This window comes from Lactuca virosa, chromosome 1, assembly GCF_052849685.1.
Source record: "Lactuca virosa cultivar CGN04683 chromosome 1, Lactuca_virosa_CGN04683_v6, whole genome shotgun sequence".
Taxonomy (NCBI): domain Eukaryota; kingdom Viridiplantae; phylum Streptophyta; class Magnoliopsida; order Asterales; family Asteraceae; genus Lactuca; species Lactuca virosa.
In genome coordinates, this window is record NC_136426.1 from 287,612,594 (window position 1) to 287,623,706 (window position 11,113).

An 11,113-nucleotide genomic window follows, 5' to 3' on the forward strand; every position below is an offset into this window, starting at 1 on the left:
GTCACTTTACCACCGGGGGCAGAATTGCTGAAAGTCACAACAAGCGTCTCCCAATTATCTGGTAGAGAACTTAAGAGAAATATGGTTTGTTCCTCGTCTTTGAGAACCCAATCAACAGCACCGAGCTGGTTTACGAGATCTTGGAACTGAATCGTATGCTCGGTTATAGACATACCACTTCATAACTTGTGGTTTACAAGGCGCCTCATCAGCAAGGTCTTGTTGCATGTCGTCTTTGCCTGATATATATTCTCGAGCTTCTCCCAAAGTTTGTACGCGTCTGTCTCTTGACATACATGACGAAAAACATTGTGGTCGATCCACTGTCGAATTTGTGCCACCGTTTTCTTGTTTATTCTCGTCCAAACTTCATTTGTCTTCGTGTCGGGTTTAACGCCTTGCTTTTCTATAGGCTCTGCTAAATCTTTCAGATTAAGCAAATCTTCCATCCATGGCTTCCACATGTTGTAATTTGTGGGTGTATGTCGAACCATCGTAATCATACTTGTAGATTTCATCGAAAATAATTGCAAATTTTTTTACAAATATTTCAAGGAAAAATTAGATAAAACTGATCTCTCAGTTGGATTTGGGAGCGTCAAAAATGGTGGGATAGAATTTTCCCAGGTCAAAATATACTTTCTTGAAAAGTTATGTGCTAATTTGTAACTTTTCAGAATTATAGGGGCTAAACTGTAATTTTCGGTACTTACAGGGCCAATCTGAAATGTTTTTGTGAACCAGGGACCTTTCTGAAACTTTTCAAAACCCCAGGGACCAAAACAGTTATTTCAAAACAACAGGGACAGAACCGCAGATTTTCAAAAACAGAGGGACCTGTGTGCAACTTTTTGGAACTTCAAGGGCTAAACTGCAACTTTTCTGAAAAGCTGGTCAATGTTGACGTCATCGATGACGTCACTCATCTTCTCCGGCGAGCTTCTACGGCGACTGTTTTTCCGGTGACAATTTCCGGCAACTTTGACTAAACTTTGACCGGCGATTTGAGGGTCTTCCAATGGTCAAAAAAGTACGAAAAATATATTTTTCGGAATCCTTGAAACGAGCCCTTTCCAACGGTGTATCCAAAAAAGGATTTTGAGACAAAAAAAAATTAACGAAAAAACAGAGAAATTCGTACAGAATTCCCTGGACACCAAACGGGGGCTCTGATACCAGTGTTGGGGTTGAAAAACTCTTCTATTAAACACAAAAATAGAATTACAATAGAATGAACAACTCTCACACTCAACTATTACATAAAACCAACCCTCTATTCTAACACTCTCACTCTAAGTGTTATGCTTGAACCTCTGTGTTTGGGATGTATACAACTAAAGAATGAAGTCTCTATTTATAGTCTTGGCAGCCACCATTCATATTGCCTTCATTAACTGTTTTCATCATAGGGTTGGAAGACTTTGCCACCCTAGGTTTCATTTTGTCAACAAAGATGACTACTGTAGCTTTGGAGGCTGGAACACAACAGAATCCAAGAACAATGGAGAAAGAGAGAGTCGAAAATGGCAATGTTGGCGCTTCAAGTTATACTTATAAGATGATGTTAAGTAGGGAAACCATCGCTAAATATTTCTACATGCCAATTAAACAGGTAGCAAAGGAGCTTAACGTTGGAATTGCACTGTTGAAGAAACGTTGTAAAGACTTAGGCATTCGTCAGTGGCATCATTACAAACTTATGAGCCTGGAAACTCTTATTAACAATGTCCAGGTTACAAAAAATGACTTTTTCTTTCACAGATTGTTTTCCACGTTACAAGTTGAAGTGTTTAATTAACATCATGCATCCGGAATTGAATAAGGACTCTAGTGGGAGAGCAGAAGGGAAGTTGAGGGAAGCAATATATACTGGAAAGAGAGAAAAAAAAAGATGGAAGAGATTCCGGATTTACAACTAGAACACAATACAAAGAGATTTAGACAAGCATGCTTTAAGTCTATCTACAAGAAACGAAGAACCATGGCATAATCGACTTCTTTCACATAGCGAACTTGAGATATATTATCACTCTTTGCATAAAGATGATCAGTTCACTAGTTTGAAGGGAATTTCCGACGTTCTCGTTTGATGATGGAAACAGAGAAACATCGGTCTTATCCTATGGTTTATAGGTTGTTAAAGTTGGTTTTGGTTTTACCCGTCATGACCGCAACAGTCGAAATATGTTTTTCTGTGAAGAAGCTTTTGAAGACGGACTTGCGTAACAAAGTTGGTGATGATTTTTTGAACGATGTCATGGTTTCTTATGTTGAAAAAGAAACCCTTATGAAAGTGAAGATCGAACAATATGGATTAGGGTTAAATTTAAGTGACTTTAATGGAAAAATATTATTTTATCATGGTAGTAAGGTCAACCAGCAATAAAAGTTACCGTTGAATTTAAGTGACTTTAATGAAAAAATATATACATCACTTTATTTTGATAACATGGTGAACCAACAATAAGGATTACGGTTAAATTTATTTTCACAATATGGTAACTTTAATACAAACAAATAGTATACGAGTTCTAAATCCATAAAACTAAAAACATATGATAGCTTTAAGTACCCCTTAATTAATCATAGAAGTAACACTTTGTTTCCTTTTTCCAATAAATGCTATATAGATCAACAATGCGTAAAAAAAATAAAAAAATGATGACATACATGGAAAAACAATGTGCAAATTAAAAAAAATTTGCAAATTAATATAAAAAAACCTCATTTTTCTATGTTTTCTTTATTGAAATATTATTTCTATAAAAACACATACAGACACGAAGCTTTTGGAAGCTTCTAACTTTTAGCTTTTGAAAAAACGCTCAAATTTAAACAAAAAACTTCGTTTAACAGTACGAACATTTTGCATTAACGCTCAAAATCCAAAAGTTAATTCATGTAGCGTTTAATAAAACATTACTGAACTTTTAAAATCAATTTGCATAATTGCCCTTAAAAATATATTTATATATTTATTTATTTTTAAATTGTCCTTTTACGTAATTTTATATATTTCAAAAACTTTCGGGTATTTTTATCAAACACTCATATAACAAATAAAATTTTCAGCTTCCAACTACCCCCTTCCCGCTAACGGCTACTTTTACCAAATACGCCCTAAGTCATGTCACCGTTGTGTCAAAAAAGAAACACCACCTAAATAAATAAATAAAAAACATGCATTCAAACAAACATCCAAAAAAAAAAAAGGCATACACAATCCAACAAACGTTTCACAAAACAGGAAATTTGTACCATAAACAAAACAATCAGAAATAAACATCACCGATTTTGTTAACATGAAAAAAAAACGAAAGAAAAAAAGAACATATTTGCTCATACAACACGGGTCAATCAAGAGGGCAAGAGCCGAAGAACAACAGATCGAAACTTGTACAACAAAGATTTTTGCTCAACCGGTTTACCAATGACCTGTTCTATTGTGATTTTGTGACCTTTTTTTAAAGCAAATATTTTAACATTATATTTGCAAATAAAAACTTATTCAGCTCTTCCTCTCGGGTCCCACTTTAGTCCGATAAAAGCGTTGATATTAGCAGATCTTGTAGAAAAACGGCTTGTCCAGCAGCCCGTTTCATTCTCTTTTCCCGTTCTTCAGAACTTAATGAAGAATCAAAACTGTGAAACAGAAATATATAAATCTCAAAAATAGTATCATATAAAATATATCACGTTCTATCACAATAATCATGTACAAAATATTGTAAAGGGCTAAATGTTTGTTTTGTTTATGTAACTATGTCTCACCTTTTTACCAATTTATGCCAATAATCTTTAAATTTTTACTAACTTATGCGACAATGTTTCTCTTTTTTTTATTTTCTTGTAGGACATTATACTTTGACAAAAATTACCCAATGAAAATTGATTTGTAATTCAATGAAATTGCTAAAACCAAAAACATTTTACACATGCTAATTTTTGAAATATATAACAACAAACACACTACCTTGATTTCCATATATGTTGTGGAGTTTGACTTTTCACGGGACTTTCCTCCACATTCGACACGATCGATTTGGATATCTCTTCAGCTTCAGACGCCGGAAAGTTTAGAACCAAAGAAGAAAGAAACGGATCAGAAGCCGCCACACTTGCCGCCGATGAGGTGGTGATATTTGACCGAAAACCGCCACCACCACCACCACTGCCGCCGCCACCGCTTCCGAGAAGCACCTGCAGATGAGCCTCCCGTAGGTCCCGCCCCAAAAGGGAAAGTGCCTGACTGTTTGGAACCGCCACTCTACGTAATCTACGGCGTCGCTGCAAGTATTCTTGTAGTTAAAGAAATCTTTAAATTTATAATTAAATAATAAAATTTGATTAAACTTAACGTCAAATAATATGATCGGTTACTCTCATAAAGAACCCTTATATTTTGTGTTTTTTTCCAGATTAAACCTCAAATTTATTCTTTTGGAAAAAATTTTGATGAAGTCCTAAAAAATAATTTTTGAATAGAAAAGTCCGATTATTTAACATTTTTCACAAATTAACGAAAAAATTCTTTTTTTTTTTAACAGAAAATAACAGATTATGTGATTTTCCCAAAATAATGAGAGACTTTTCTGTTAAGAAAAACATTTAGGACTTTATCAAAAAAATTCCAAAAATAATGAGACTTTTCTGCAAAAAACCCTTTTTTTTGCCTGAAAAAGACCTTATATTTGTTTTCATTTTTTCCGATCCTGCCCTTTTAGTCATTTTTTTCCAAAAAAAATTGTAAAATGCAAGGTGGGTTTTTTCGAGAAAAACTAAAAACGTTGAGGGTTTTGAGGGATTTTTTTGGAAATAAATACAAAGTTGAGGGCTTTTAAAAAAAACTAAAAAAATACAAGGTCTTTTTCAAGCAAAAAATAAAGTTGAGGTTTAATCCGGAAAAAACACAAAATCTTTATGTTCATGAGATGTACCCAATAATAATATTTATGTTCATGAACTAAAAAAATTGTTCTTCCAATTTATTTTTTATTTAATTAAGTTGTGTGCGTTCAAAACCCAATTTTAAAATTATACTTTCAATTTTTTTTTTCTTCTAGAGACATTGTCTTTTGAAAAATCTACCCAATTATAACAGTCAAATATGTTTTTTAAACATGTCTGACATTGCTATAATTGGATAGATTTTTTAAAAGTAGAAAACTGTAACAAGAAGAAATGAAAGTAGGATGTTATAATAAACAAATTTATAAAAGTAATCAGTTTAAATACACATCCAAACACCAATTTTTATGGTAAAAAGGATATTTTGAACAAGTGTCCATGTTGCAGAGTGATATGGCTTAACATATCTCTTGTCACTTTAGCAGAGCAAACTGGACAAATCTGCAAAGACAAAATTGACACTGTAAGATTCATGTAACTACAAATTATTTTATTAATTTAATCCCATAAATAAAATTGCAACAAATTCCATCTTGATTTTTGCATCTCTTCGTAAAATTACCTTTTTGCTCATTCTCCTTGTTACAGATTATTTATGGTGTTTAATTTTTCCCCATGTAATTAAATGTCTAAACTACCCCTCAATAACAACAAAGTAAAGGAACCCTAGCTGAAACCAATAATTTGTAATGATGACAAAGGGCACAGAAGTAATTTTAGCTTTCAAATTTACTAATACTAGAAAGCAAGTCAAGTTTTATCAGAAAACGATCATGTGAGGATAATAAAGCAATGGACTTGAGACCAAATAAATCATTCTATACTTCAATAGTGAATACTTCGATGTCAAATTCATTCACTTCTGTTTCTTTTAACATAATGGATTTAATAGGAAAATGACTTAATCCAGTAAGCTATATATGAGTATTTTTTTTTTTTTTTGACTTAATACAGAAAGAACAAATTAATAATAGGGGTTTCTCCAATAAAAATCCTAACTTTTTGCAAGTTGCTCTCAATTATTTTTTTTCCCTTTCAATCAAGATGTTAGGTTGTACTATTTTGCATAAACAAAGAAAAAATAGATATTGCTATGAAGATAAAGCAATTCCACGAATAGCTACTTAACATCAAATGGAAACAAAACATATGATTAATTACCTTTAATTTATGACCAAACATCAATTATGTTTCCGCTTTTAGATAACACAGTTACACAAACACCAAAATGACCAAAAATGGAAAGTCTTTCACAAAAAATCTCCCCTTTCCCATAAACGGAAACTTGGATCATGACAAAACCAGAATTCATAGCTATTTTAATATAATTTGACTATTTTATACATATATGTGTATAAGAGATAGAGAGAGGATTACAGTGGCTCTAGATTCAAAAGAGTGTTCATCTTCGAGATGGGAACACAAGGACCCGATGTCAAAATCCTCATAACAATACGGGCATGGAAAATCGGGTCGGATTTCTTCTTCGACCTCGAAATCATCAACGTTCAACCGATCTGAGAAATAAACAAGAAATTAGAGTGGAATGATAAATTAAAAACAACCCAGATCATGAGAACACCAATAATCTTCACAGAAATCTCAAATTGAATGATGATTTTGTTAAACTAAAAGAATCCCTAATCGTTTGAGGGAAGAAAAACATAACTTTAATTATAAAAAAAATGGAAACATAATAAACGAAAACAAACCGAACCCAGATGGGAGCTCTGATGGTGGTGGTGATGGTGGTGTTGCATCGTGAATTGCCGCTTCGCGGCGGCGAGACGAGCGGTCCAAAAATCGGAATCCATAGGGGCAGAGAGGAGAGGAACGTTAAAGTTTGCAGTAAATTTTATAATGGAAAACAGCAAATTGATTCCATCATGGTTGAAAGAGATTTTGTTTTTGGAAATGAAATAAAATAAATAATTAATTGAATAAATTCATTTTTTTTTTTTGTAATAAATGCTTGGATTTGATTTAAGTTATAAAATGGTAAATTTGTTGTTTTGGCCTTTGGGAAGGAGGAGAAAGAGGGTTGTTGTGTGGTCATGGTAGGGATTTGTTGTTTGTCAAGATTTCTTGGCTTATTCCACATGAATTTGTCCTGGTGGTGGTTATTAAATTTTACCTTTTGGGAAGATCCATTTGTTACTAAATTGCTTTAAAGGAAAACAAACACATAATAATCATTATATAATGTGATACATGAAAATCAAATGTATATGTGCTGGGAAGTGTTTGTATATATGTTTTAAAAATGATTATTATTAACCGAATAAACTAAAATTGTATTAAATAAAAAATATTTAAGTAATTTAGTATAAGATGAATGTCAAAAATAACCGTTGTTAAAAAAAAACGAGATACCTTCGATTTAAAATCCAATTATATATATATATATATATATATATATATATATATATATATATATATACTAGGTGTGAGACCCGTATATTATACGGATTTATTAAAAATAAAAAATTTAATATTAATATTTAAACATTAAATATTTTATAAAATAATACTTTTACATAACATAATGTAATCTTTTGGAACATTTATAAAAGAAATCAAATATTTTTAGAGCATTTATGAGATTTTATTGTCAAATTAATAAAATGATTCTATTTTCTTATAAAACGGTTAGAATTTTATGGAATTTTATTTTAAAAAAGATGGAAATTCCCAAAAAATGACAAGTGGAAAATAATAATTCTATAACTCCCACAAAATTACATGTGTCAAAACTCTTGAGAATTTGACAAGTGTCCAAAAAAACATTCATTTATTAGAGATGATATATATATATATATATATATATATATATATATATATATATATATATATATATATATATATTCAAATGTTTCCTTCAATTATTGTGCATCTAATAACCAATCAGAATTAAGAAAAAATAAAATTGTTAATAAATCATAAAAGGATATAATAATAATTTATGTACTTGCTTATATGGAAATTCCTAAGATATTTGACCAATTCTCCTTAAATCACGTCGTTCTACATCTCAAAAGCCCTACTCCATGAATCGATCACGTCTGTAACGATTCTCCATCTTCCTACTGTTTTCTCTTCTCTTTACTATCATCCAATCGACGAGCCAACCTCGCCATCGACAATAACAACCACCGATTGCTTCTTTCCTCTAGTCCCATCTTCAACGCCTCCTTCACTCCGTCGACATCCTACTCCTTGTTCAATCACCAATTGCCGCCACCTACTCCTTCCCCTTCGTCGCCATCAATCACGACAGTAATAGTATCAGGTAGGTTTTTTCCTACTTTTTTTTTTACTAAAATTGTGTTTTTTTCTTCTTTTCCCATGATTTCATGAATCTTTCTCATGATTTCGGTGCAATTTCTGGTGTTGTGAAAGTGTTTAGTGTTTAATATAACTTGTTGAAGGTGTTTGACATTATATTTCAAGGTAAAGCTAGGACAATTGGAGAATACACAGAAGGTGTTCAATAGAATGCATAAGAGATGTTTCAAGCCAAATTCGCGGTAATTGACTAATTTCATATTTAAAACATATTTTCTAGTAATTTTTACAATCAGCATGCTTGTGAATGATTTGACCAGTTGTGTCTGTGGTAAGGATGAAATTTCCAAGCAAATATTGCTAACACACTCACGTATTCTATCATATTTTATGTATTCTACCAGAATATATATCAAGATTTTGAAGAATATATGCATTATTAAACTTGTAATCCTTAATAGGATACCATTAGTGTTTGTTTTTTACTTTTCCTCTCTTGCAATGTATAAAAAACCCCAACAAGTGTTGTTTGTTAGAAGAAATTAGTGTATTATGATGTGAAAGTTGAGTATGAGGTGTGAATGGATTTGTGTGTATTTTGTCATAATTTATTTATATAAATCCATTCTTTCAGGATGTCATTAAGAATGTTTCTTAACAACAACTATATTTCCTTATCTAGTAATAATAACGAGTAATGCATGTTATTCTTTCAGAATGCCTTCAGGAAGGAATCATATATTGATCATACAAGAGAGAGACTTGGAATGGAGTTCAAAAACAAGTATATTTGCGAAGAATTACATTCTTACAATAATACATCACATTTTTGTAAGAATAGTTGGAATCGAGTCGATTATTTGGACCATTGAAGAAGATTAAGTGCATTTGTTCAATAATTGTATATTTAAGAATCCAATATTGTAAGAATTTTATTCATTTTTTATGACATTCTGTTAGAATATGTGTGATTCTATTAAAATGTATAAGGTTGTTATTTCGTAAGAATATGTATTAATTTGTATTTAAGTTTGGATGTTTATGAATAGATATAAGAATGTTCTTATTATTCAACTGGGGGTTCAAAAAAATAATCTATTAATAATATTCTAATAGAATACCATTGTGACAGAATCACAGAACATCATTTTAACAAAATAACATTCTGATAGAATAAAATCGGTTTATGCTTACAAATTATGTTTCAAATTGAATTAATTATAAGAATAAAATCGGTTTATGCTTACAAATTTTGTTTCAAATTGAATTAATTTTTAAAAAAATCAGATTTTTTAAATCAATAGCATTAATTATCTCCTAAACTTGAATTTTCGTTTTTTAACTTTGTCTTAATTGACTAAAATATCCTTATAATGGATTTAGATGGTATTTTTGTGTTATCTTTAATTTAATAATATTTATTAATCACTTACATAAAATAACTAAAATGAGTGGTCCACAATCAACCATACATGCACACCATACTTATCAAAAACACAATAACCTATATATATATATATATATATATATATATATATATATATATATATATATATATATATAATAACAACGTTTTTAGTTTTATTAGTAACATTATATTAAAATAACATGTTGATGATGTATTTGTTGGATTAAGGTGTTTAATCTCATAACTAAATTAGTATATACTTGTAATTGAAAACAAAGTCCTTTTTGGATTGCCCTTATATAATTAAAAATAAAACCCTAAATATAAGAAGACAATCTTGAATAGATAATTTTTAATTATAAGATTAATTAAATTGAATTATCCTTATGGAATGAATAATAAATTTAATTATAAGATTAATTAAAAGATAATTATAAATCCATGATAGGTTTAAATTGATTAAATAATTATATGATTAATTTAGATAATAAATATATAAGCCTTGTGGTTTAAAAAGTTTTAAAATATACCATATATATATATATATATATATATATATATATATATATATATATATATATATATATAATGTTTATTACTATATATATAACTAAAAGTCAGTCGAATCAATAGCAGGCCTCATTCACGAAGTCATGCTATAAGAATGGTATAAGGAAACGGTCTATAAAATGATCGTTGAATGGGTGTCATTTTCACCCACTGCTCATTTGTGTGGTGGATGGTCGTTAGCCGAACGGTTCGATGACACATAAAAGATTAAAAGTATAATCTATACAGTACTAGAGTATTCTTATAAAATCTCACTCTAGTTATTTTAAGAAACATATGAAATTGTATGTTAATCCATGAAAACGCATATCATTTCTTTATGAGTTGTTAGTGGAGCTGATGGGTTTTGATACAAAATATATAAGTGTTTTTCATAAAAACCGCAACGGAAGCTTTAAAAATAACAACATTATTTTCGAGTATATTTTTTAAAAAACCCATCAAATGATCATTTTATAGAGGTTAGAATGATATTAAAACAACCATAGAGTGTTTTAGAATGAAAACATTTGAAACCTTTGAACCCACTTGCTTTTGGGGTGTTGATGAAGATAGAAAGATCAAAGAGGATGATCTTCTCTACAAGTATCCACCATCAAGATTAAGACATTTGGAATGTTAGTTTCTTATTGTAATATTTTGTTCTTTAAGCCTGTAAGTGCTTAACAAAATAAGCACTAAAGGAAGACACAAAGAAAATCTCCAAAAGCAAGCAACAACATTGCATGAGAGAAGGAATGGAGAGCTTCATGCTCTCAGCTATGAAGAGAGAAGATGAGAAGAAAATGCAAGAGAAAAACGATCCACTTCGCAAGCTACTACAAACCTTTATATATTACCATACATGGTCAAAAGTTGCTCTATAAAATACTATAAAGTATTACCTAGTAAAGTAAGCATGTGGAGCATGGAAGAGAGGTTGAAAACCAACCTCTCATACCT

The 11,113-nt window shown here is 30.5% G+C and overlaps 2 protein-coding genes across 2 annotated transcripts; one reads left to right on the forward strand and one right to left on the reverse strand.

The window, feature by feature from the left end:
• Window positions 1-1,453: 1,453 nt before the first annotated feature.
• LOC145130327 (protein RKD1-like) lies at window positions 1,454-1,919 on the forward strand. Its single transcript, XM_079065146.1, has 2 exons — window positions 1,454-1,676; window positions 1,762-1,919. The coding sequence occupies exons 1-2, from the start codon at window positions 1,454-1,456 to the stop codon at window positions 1,917-1,919; spliced, it is 381 nt and encodes a 126-aa protein (XP_078921272.1).
• A 1,315-nt stretch (window positions 1,920-3,234) lies between these two features.
• LOC145166920 (protein DEHYDRATION-INDUCED 19-like) lies at window positions 3,235-6,859 on the reverse strand. The gene is made up of 5 exons (XM_079085977.1): window positions 6,626-6,859; window positions 6,286-6,425; window positions 5,272-5,349; window positions 3,974-4,293; window positions 3,235-3,642 (listed from the first exon to the last, which is right to left on the reverse strand). The coding sequence occupies exons 1-5, from the start codon at window positions 6,720-6,722 to the stop codon at window positions 3,534-3,536; spliced, it is 744 nt and encodes a 247-aa protein (XP_078942103.1). The 5' UTR covers window positions 6,723-6,859; the 3' UTR covers window positions 3,235-3,533.
• Between the last annotated feature and the right edge of the window lie 4,254 nt (window positions 6,860-11,113).

Coding starts and splice junctions, on each gene's coding strand:
- LOC145130327 (XM_079065146.1), top strand. CDS start 1,454: ATGACTACTGTAGCTTTGGAGGCTGGAACACAACAGAATCCAAGAACA. Junction 1,677..1,761: donor TTGTAAAGACTTAGGCATTC/GTCAGTGGCATC, acceptor TTTCTTTCACAG/ATTGTTTTCCACGTTACAAG.
- LOC145166920 (XM_079085977.1), bottom strand. CDS start 6,722: ATGGATTCCGATTTTTGGACCGCTCGTCTCGCCGCCGCGAAGCGGCAA. Junction 4,294..5,271: donor AACATGGACACTTGTTCAAA/ATATCCTTTTTA, acceptor CTACAAGAATAC/TTGCAGCGACGCCGTAGATT. Junction 3,643..3,973: donor CAACATATATGGAAATCAAG/GTAGTGTGTTTG, acceptor TCTGTTTCACAG/TTTTGATTCTTCATTAAGTT.